We start from the raw sequence: 9,926 nt of genomic DNA, 5'->3' as shown, positions 1-9,926 counted from the left end.
TCTTATTTATTTGTTTATTTGGGAATGAAATAAAGCTAAGCGGCCTCCTACAATCCTCGACTGGTTTGACGAAGCCAGTTGGTGGTTTGATCAAAGTTTTTCACTCCTGCCGTGACGCACGCGGCCGCACCGAGCATGTTCAAACATCAGTCTGCGTGACAAGTTGTTTTCACAAATATCTTTTAAAATTAAAGGAAATTCCAATTTTATTCTCATTAAAAATAGGAAGAGTGATACATAGATGAAGCATACAATTAAAAAATAATAATAATAAACAACCATTCACATATCTTATGTTAAGAATTAAACAAACGACTGATGTGAACAGGTCTCGCGTTCAATAAAGTTAGATTTAATATATACTTGTATAATACCCCTTATAACAAGTCGAAAGGACCTTGAATTAAAGCATTGGAATTTTGAGTTAGAACTTGATATGTTAACTCTGGATACCATCATCCTGCTATTTTCTCTAGCATTTCTAATCATTTTGTACAAATATTTTATGTCTCCAATCAACATAATCCTTTCTATTAGGAGGAAGGTGATTTCTTTTCTTTTTCACAAATGAGGTGATGTTTAGCATTTGAGATCCTATTATTACAACTGCTACTGATTTCCTTGTGGGGCTCCTAGGATTGTATTGACTCTTGACTTCTGATTCTGCCTTCAACACTGAGATTGCAAAACCAAATTAAGGAATGGGAATCAAGCCGCGTTCCTGCAGTGTGAGTAAAGCAGAACATGGTGTTCAAATCCCAGTTCTTCTCCCCATATACCTCACCCTCCTTCCTTCTTCCCCCATTCCTATCCAACTCTAAAATGGCCGCCGGCGACCATCCCAATTCCAATTCTAATCCCTTTAATGCCAACGGCTACGCCCTCACCTCCAACATCCTCCTCACCGTCACTCTCATATTAGTCTTCCTCATCCTCCTCCTCATTTCCCTCCACTTCTACGCCCGCTGGTACCTCCGCCGTGCCCGCCTTCGTCACCGCCAGCGCCGCCGTTCCCATCTCGTCTTCTACGTCGACTCCCTCACCCCCGACGCCCCCCCGCCCATCGGCCTCGATCCCTCTGTCATTCAGTCTGTTCCTGTCTTCGTTTATTCCGCCCACTCCGACCCCGCCGAATGCGCCGTGTGCTTGTCCGAGTTCCAAGAGAACGAATCGGGTCGGGTTTTGCCCAAATGTAACCACACTTTTCACGTCGAATGCATCGACATGTGGTTCCAGTCCCACTCAACCTGTCCGCTCTGTAGATCTTTGGTTGAAACCCGTCCGACCTGGGGACCTGCCCCGACCGGAAGTGGTGATCGATGTTGGTTCGAGTTCGGGGTGCCACCAGGAAGGAGAAGAAGACAACCGGAGCGGGCGGAGGCTCTGTAGTTCGTCGTCTTCGATTGGGTTGAGGCGGAAGCCGTCGTCTGTGGGAGTGACAGTTGACGTGCCATTGAGTATGAGTAGAAGCTTCGGGAGAGAGGCTGAAGGGTCGACGACGTCGTTTAGGTCACCGGGGGGTCGTTTACTATCGTTCAAGAGAATACTGAGCAGAGAGAGGAAAGTAAGTCCTTCATCCCTATCATCGGAAAACTCTGCCGCAGGATGCAGCTCTGTGACCCAGACAGAGACGAGTCAATGAGTTGACTCGGATAGCCGTGTAACTCTGGAGCGATTCTGTGTTTGATACGATGCAGACACGATTGTTACGAATGTGAATCTTGTTGATAATTTTTTTTTTGGTCTGCTAATTAGTGTTTTAGTTCTTTTTCTTTTTTCTTTTCCTATTTTTTATATATTTATTATTAAATTTGTACATGAAATTATAAAAAAAAATTGTTTTCTAAATGAGAAGATGCAAGCCAACTACAGTGCGGTGGCCCGTTCAAATTTTACGACTTATATGAATATATACACCCGTCATTTGTTGATGTGTTTTGGTTTCTTTCCTCCATTTTTTAAGTAATTGAATTTTAAATAGAATTATAACACAAAACTTTGTAGTACGTTTTAATTGCGTTAATAAAATTAAAGTGTTACAGGGCATTTTTCATAGTTTGAGATAAGGTATATTATTTATTTAAGGATAAGATTTATGTTCTTAACTTTGTATATTTAATGTATTTTTATCTAATTAAATCAAAACAAGTAAATTTTAATGTATTAATAATATTAATAACAAAAATTTATTATAAAATAAATAATTTATAAATAATATGCATGTCTTAATTTAATTGAAAACAATAATCTTGAATATAAAGTTAAGTACATGAGTTTTATTTTTCATTTAAAATCTCATATGATTTTTGTAAATATATTGATACTTTTAAAAGGGAAAAATTTGAAAATGGTTCAATATCGTCTCCTTTGTTTACAAAAATTAAGTTTAATTGTTGATTGATTAAAAATGACAGAAAAAGACCTCCAAAATAATAAAAAATGGCTAAGAAATTTATGTAATTTTTGGATCCTTGTTTATAATTTTTGAGGTTTCTTTATGTTATTTTTATTTTTTTAATCAACTACTAGTTAAATTTATCTTTTGTTAATTATAGATGCAATATTTCATCATTTTCAAAAGTTAGAGTGTAATATTATACAAAAAATAAGTTTAGGTTTCAAATATTTCTAGACCAAATTGCACTTCCAAAAAAGACACTCTATCAGTGAAATGAATATTTAAAGTCGAGAACCAAAAAAAAAAAAAAAACATAACTGAATCCTGAATAAATTATTCTCTTTCTCTTTTTATTTTAGAGAATAGTAAAGTAGGCGCTATTTTGTTATATTTTAAAAATCTAACCCTTTGCTGAAACATTAGAATAAGTTTTTTTATGAAAACATAATTTGTTAAATTAATATATACTATGAAATTAGCCATGCTTATCATGCATTGCAATCGGTTCTAACTTCTAATAGACAACAGCGCAATTTATGAGAAATTTTATTACATATAGTATAATGCTATATCACATGTGAATTATAATCATTCATTGAACATAGTTTAGTATTTTAAGCAAACTAATTTTTAAAATATTATTTGGTCCAATCACTCGAGCTCAAATGCTCAATTATTAAGATATTTTTTTAATATAAAATCACGAAAATCTATGCAATAAAACAAAATAAATTATTTTGAGATGTTTAATAAATAAATAGATCAGTATATTTATTTTTTCCCTCTAAATACATGATGGAAGGTGATTATCTGATTTCTCATAACATAATTCTTAATTTTTTTAATAGTTTCTGATAAAGGTAATTTTGAGTGAGCGAGATAGTAAAAGATAACTTCTAATAGACATAAATGTAGAATTCTAATTCTTCATTGTCATCGAAACGTGTTCTTCAAGGACAGACATCTTCATTTTATAAAATAGATGAATGACAGCCACAGCAGATCAGTGTAAATCATAAGAATGAGATAGTATACAAACAAAGTTCATATTCAGATTCTAATAATATATAAAAGAAATTGGTCCATTTAAAAAAAAAAATTGATGAAAGGCACGGGGTGTGAATTATGATAATAAATTGGAGGAAGGGTGGGAAGGAATGAATGGATTGAGTGAAGGACGCTCCAGTCCAACAATAGGGTCCCACACCGCCACACAAATATTTGAATAATTTGATCCTCGCCCACACTTTGCGATCATATTATTTGTCCCCTTTCATTTATACATTGCATCAGCTTTTCACTTCATCAAATGGACCACACATTTTGACGCATTCACACACGTTGCAAAGCCTCATCTCAAATATTTTCATATAATACAACCATGAATGATTTGATGTCGTTAATAATTTATAGGGAATTGCAGTCCTCAACAATGTGGCATTACTTAAGTTGAGTTAGTTTCTACTAAAGCCATTGTGGCTCAGTGATGCTACTTTCATTCTGTGAGATGCAGCTCGACTTTGATCCTCTCAACAATGAACATTTGTTTGCCTATTATCTTAAACAGACTTAACATTTGATATTATCTTAAACGTGATTTTCTTCTTGACTTTGTTTGAAGAACACTGGATCACTTCTATTCAACCCAATTACCATTGACAATCATCATACTTCAGTTTTGATTATATTAACACATGCCTTCCTTAAAATGACGAGGGGAACAAGTTTCCGAATAAAATGAATAAAGCTACTGGGCAAGAATGATCATTTCGTTGAAAAGATACATATGGGGTTACAAGGTCGCATCAGTACATAGATACATTAATATTCACAGGGATATAGCCATCGTGCAGAACGAGAGCTGTTAGTATTTAGTGAAGCCCTGGACTGCAATGATTTCATACGCTGATCTACTAATTACTAAGTGACATCCAGTGGATGGCTTGAATCAAAATCAACGTTGGCCATGAGGTGGAAGCTGCAAATTGTCGAGTGAGTTACCCTGCAGAATGCAAGTTAATTGGTTCAACATATTGAGACCTTCGTCGCCTCTTCCTTCTGGAGTGCATCTCATGGCACTTGACTTGGCAAGCTTCACAGAGAACTTGCAATTTGATGATGGAGGTGACAACCCTCTTTTAGATGAATCTGTGTTAGGAGAATTCACCCTTGAAGTTTTGTTCTTTTTCCCTTTTGTAAATGCCTTTTTGGTTGGAGACTTTGCTCTCTTTTTGATCAAACGTAGTTGTGCATTACCACCCTTTTTCTCATGATTTAGGAGCCTAACATGGAAAGGATTCACGCCTGTGTAACACACAGATTTGCCATTATCTCCACTTCTTTCTAAATGTACGTCTCCATTGTTTACCTGAAATGTCGTGTAAAGTTCAAAAATTGGATTGGCTCCAATTTAGACAACTCTCGAGGCATCCAACATCACAAAATATGGTAACAATCAAAGAGCAGTCTGTCAAATGGGGGGATAAAGTACCAGTTGAAGTAAAGCAGAAAAACTTCTAGCCACGTCATACTTCTCTTGCCCCTTGACCACATCAGAAAAGGACAATTCACTGTTTTCTTGTGCTTCAAATGAAAGTTTGTCCAGGATCCTCTCCCCGTAGTCATGGATATCAAATGGCGGATGTAATTCCTGTCAGGCAACTTAATTCAAATCAACTTGAAGCAAAACAAACTTTGAAGAGATATGTACGACGTCCAACTATGGAATGCCATTAACCCCTCCTGCCCCCCTGCCCCACCAAACAAAAAAGCAAAAGGTGAACATTAAACACAGGGCACCAAAAAGGATTATTCACCTGTTCTTCCAACTTGTGCTCAATTCTTTGTTTCCACGTAGAAACCCGAGCTGCCATTTCAGTTTGCTTCTCAGTCTGAGCTATGCTAGCTAGCAGAGAATCCTGTGTGGTGAATTGAAGGTTATGGAATCATCTAAGCAAAAGATTTACCATTTCAGGAAAACAAGCAACGCAGAATTCACCCTACTGTTACTCTCATGCCCTTGCATTATTTTACATCAGTTCTTCAACAGAACTACAAAAGATAGGGTGCAAGTTTTTTTCTTTTGATAAAAGAAATAAAAACTTGACACTAAAAATGAAAAACAATTGGCGCTTACCAGGTGAGAGCGACAGAGATCTTCCAGACTTGCCTGAGAATTTGGATATTCATTCCCTATAGCTTCATCAACTTCAACATAAGCATCACCATCGTCATGCTGTAAAAAATCAAGTGGATAAGCTTATACGGAAATTTCCATCTGGAGCACGAGACAATAAAATTACTGGTCTCCAAACCTCTTTACTGCAAGCATGCATATCTTCATTCACATTGACATTCTCTGGAACTTCTAGATCAGGGTTGTCACTATCATATGAATTGTCATCATTGCAATTTTCAGGGTTCAGAAACGTGCCAGCAATTCCACCCCCACCCTTAATAAGTGATTGCCTTAGCTGTAATTCATTCATTGAATATTATAAATTGTCATAAGATGGAAGAAGGTAAACAGAGAATCCATGAGAAAGTACCCTTTCATACAATGGAGGTGATGAGGCATCCCTTTGTTCTTTGTTGGCATAACGTTGACTCTCCCATATGTGCATGAGCTCTGGCTTGATAGGTCCATGCAATTTTGCAGGTGGAAACAAGGAACTCATAGAGACTCGCCTGTTTAAATTGACTCCTTTGCTTTTGTAAGCTTTCACTGCATAAACATAAAGGGGATAGCAATAATAGGTGTAATCATGCAATAAGACAAGTTAATAAGGGGATAAAGGGGGAGGAAAAACCTTTTCTAAAGGGCTTCACTCTCAGATTGCCTGGCTCATGAGGATTTAAAGGCTTCCATGGATCATCATCATCGCTTGAATTGTTTGAGTCATATGCATCACATCCATCATCCACATGAAGTCCAGTGTTGCAGTTATCAAAACCAGCAGAAGCAGGGGGATTGATTAGAATGTTATCAGCATCAAATCTGCAATTAGGTTGAGAAGTACAGTTGGGATTAGCATGCTGACTCTTTGCAGCAGAATTTTTATGTGCACTTCCAGTAGAACATCCTCTGGGAGAATGAAAGATTTTGCGATTTGAGCTCCCTCTGTAGGTGCCATTGTGCTCGGTCTCTACTTTGTTTCCCTTGAGATACTCATTAAGTGCAACAGCATCAGAAGTGTCCAAGAGAATAAAATCACAATACAAGTCTGTGGTGGCCAACTGCAAACACACATCATATCATCAGTGAATAAAATGAAGTTAGCAATGCTTCCTTTTGTAAACAACTGGAAGCAATCATGGTACCAAATAAGACTCCAATTCCCCACCATCACCGGTAGCATCTAAGCAGTCACCTTCAAGAACAACTAGATTTGCAGGAGGCTTTACAAAGTGATCCAAATTGACTGCTTTTCCTGGTGTACTATCTAAGTAAATATTTTCTTCCACTGCAATACAACAATAATATACAGATTATATAGGAAGACATGGCAACATCAATATAGAAGATAACTTTTTAATGCTATTGATGAAGGATGTGGAAGATATAGACATCAAAGAATCCAAAAAAGAGATGACAAAGGAGAAGAAGCCAGAAATGTGAAAACCCTCAATAATTCTTTGTTCTCCAGAAATCATGAAACCCAAAAGCAATTCAAACCATATACCAGCAATCCCAAGTTCAATTGCAATATCATTCTGACTACCTCTTGGTTAATACTAAAAATCTGAAGTAACAACAATAAAAAAAAAAAAAACTTTGCAATAATAACAATCCCTTTTATACCCCAAAAAAAAAAAATTCCTTTGTGCCATGTTCATGTTTGATAATTACTAAATATTCTACATTAAAAAGGCTACCTGGGATCTCATCTAAGCACCAAAATTGATCATTTTCTTCACAAGCAGCAGCTGGGGCACCACTTTCTTCAGGTTGGACTGATGGCCCTGTCCCATCTAATTGATCCTGCAGTCTGCCCAAAAACTACTGTCAGATCAAATACTAAATATTTTGCACAAAATTAAACATAGTACACTCAAGCCACAAGGTATAGTCTAGTGGTGAGGATGCCGGATTGGAGGCCATTAGTAAGAGGCCTCAGGTTCAAACCGTTATTCAATCATGCACTCACAAAAATAAAAACAAAAACATGCTGGTTATTTAGAGAGGCATTGATATTATCTCATGTCATTTAAAATCTGCTTATGGTTCCATCAAAAGGATACGTTTATATGAAAAATCATGTCACTAATTTCAATATCAGTGTCCTCAAAATTGCTTGCTTTGTGATTCAAATCCTTCTATCTGGCTTGATTCATCCTGCCAATGACCATATCACTGGAAGAATTAAAGGAGCAAGGGAATGCACAACCAAACAGTGCAATTTGAACAAGAAATCAATATCTGATTATTTGCAAATTCATCTTATGTATTTTCAGGCAGGTCTATATTAGGTCATGAAATCATGTTATTTGCAGCCCAACATAAGCCAAAGGTAAAATGAACAAGATTAAAAAAATATATATGGGAAAAAAAGGAAAACCCTTCAGAACTTCAAGACACTGGTTTGATAGAAAAATTAGCCCGACATTTTGAAGCCTTAATATCATTTATAAAATCCAACCAGATGTGGCTTGTTTTTCCTTTTTTATCTTGAAAATTTTGATGCTCCCATCTTGGTATGCATGGCGCATGAGGGTGAAATATTCCCACTTCATTGCAAAAAAAAAAAAAAAAGATATATAATATATATTGCACCTTTATTATCAATATATACTATAAAATCTATAAAAAGCCCAGGTATTCAGGAATCATGAATAGTATGACTCATTTCTCAAACTATGAAATACATTTGGCCTAACAAATTTATGATTTAGAAATAGAATTATAGATATCAAGAATATCTGGTTACCAACCGAATACATAACCCAATTAAAATTCAGCATCTCCTTTTCACTGTTATTTCAGCCAAAAAGAAAAAATTCCGCCTAAGATTTGTTGCTGTATAATCAAATGCCAGTAGGCATTTCAGTAAACACTTTCACTTTGATTTATCTGCTAAGTCTTTAATATCCAGAAACCACTTTTTTATAGAAATTTGAAGGAGTCAAGCTTACTTTGCCCATGATTTCAACATAAAGCATCAACTGTATAATGTCTATGCACCATGGATTGACACATGAATAGCAACCGGCCAGCAAAGTAAAGCTTGCGCAAAATATTGCTTCTAGCATGAATGCATGATATTAAGATCGCAAATTTCCAAAATTGAAGAACATAAATTTCTTTTCTATTGGACTTCAGTTCGGGTAAAGCTAAAGCTGAAGATTAAGTAACAAGCAAGTAAAAACCCGAAACTTTAACTAAAAAATCAAACCTTTTCTGAGAAAGAAACTCGAAAGCAACACCAATGTGTAAAGATATTCCACCTTCCGACTGTAAACCTGTATTGAGCCCTGAAGCAGCAGAGCAGCTACAATTACCGAGAAACAGCCAATTCAGATGAGCATATAAAAGAAAAGGCGGAAAACGGAATTTGAATGAGATTGGCCAAACCTTCAGCAAAGTTTATGGAAATGTGATCCTCCTCTTCCACCCCCGTGATCTCACCGGAGCAAATTTTCAGTAAATACTCCTCAAGCTTCTTGGAGAGGTTAACTTCCCAATTAGATTCAAGGTCACGCTCTGCGTGAACCGAGTGGAACTCACCACTGCTGCTTCCCGGTTCCAACTTGTCGTTGGTCATATCCTCCGGAATGAAACCCTAGGGTTTCAAGTTCCCGGTGAGAAATTGTCAGTACTGAAAAAGTATAATCAGGGTTTTCGAATTCCCCAGAAATGGAAAAGCGGGTATTCTGCATTCACAAATCTGAAGCTTCTGTTATCCATGGTGCTTTGCTGCAACACCAGGCAGCAGCGCCCCGGCTGGGGGGGAGCAGTAGATAGAGTTCAAAAAGTGCCAATGACCATTTTCCCGCTTGTTTGATAGTATTCAGAAATGAATCGGGCCATCTGTTAATAAAATCCATTGGGCTTTCCCAAAAACATAAAAGCATTGGGCTATCTGTTGACCCAAACAATCTTCATTCGTTTTCTTCAGACCATCCATTTGTTGATATTAGGATTAAACATCAGCCCAAAAACAGTGGACTCGCAACTAGTTTTTTTAAGGAAAAATAAAACAAAATTTTTTATGTGTATTGCATTTGCCTTGAAAAATGAGTTGAAATGTTTATTAAGAATTTTATTACACATCTGAATGCTGATGTTTATATCAAACAACTCACAATCAAGGCTAAAAGGTCTGAAACCTCATTTGAGTTGCATAAATTTATTTGTTTTTTGTTTTCTATATTAAATCAATATTGATATGAAATAACAATATTTTGTCCATACATCTTATTAATTTTTGTCAATTTTTTATTTTTTTTAATGTTTTTCTTCATACTTTAGTAAGTTTAAATGGTGGGGAAATGATGAATGCAGTTTTTTCTTTGTAAATTACGAAATCAT

The 9,926-nt window shown here is 36.2% G+C and overlaps 1 protein-coding gene and 1 pseudogene across 1 annotated transcript; one reads left to right on the top strand and one right to left on the bottom strand.

Annotated features, from left to right (window-relative positions):
* The first annotated feature begins 502 nt into the window (after nucleotides 1-502).
* LOC129310038 (RING-H2 finger protein ATL2-like) lies at nucleotides 503-1,898 on the top strand. The gene has a single exon (XM_054951864.1). It carries the CDS (start codon nucleotides 745-747, stop codon nucleotides 1,387-1,389), a length of 645 nt encoding a protein of 214 aa, XP_054807839.1. The 5' UTR covers nucleotides 503-744; the 3' UTR covers nucleotides 1,390-1,898.
* Nucleotides 1,899-4,123: 2,225 nt separating this feature from the next.
* Nucleotides 4,124-9,346, bottom strand: LOC129309667 (condensin-2 complex subunit H2-like; annotated as a pseudogene).
* Between the last annotated feature and the right edge of the window lie 580 nt (nucleotides 9,347-9,926).

Source organism: Prosopis cineraria, unplaced genomic scaffold (assembly GCF_029017545.1).
Source record: "Prosopis cineraria cultivar Desert tree isolate PC_DT_omini unplaced genomic scaffold, ASM2901754v1 PC4, whole genome shotgun sequence".
Taxonomy (NCBI): Eukaryota; Viridiplantae; Streptophyta; class Magnoliopsida; order Fabales; family Fabaceae; genus Prosopis; species Prosopis cineraria.
The sequence above is the reverse complement of the archived record's forward strand: the minus strand, read 5'-3'. Positions and strand labels throughout refer to the sequence as shown.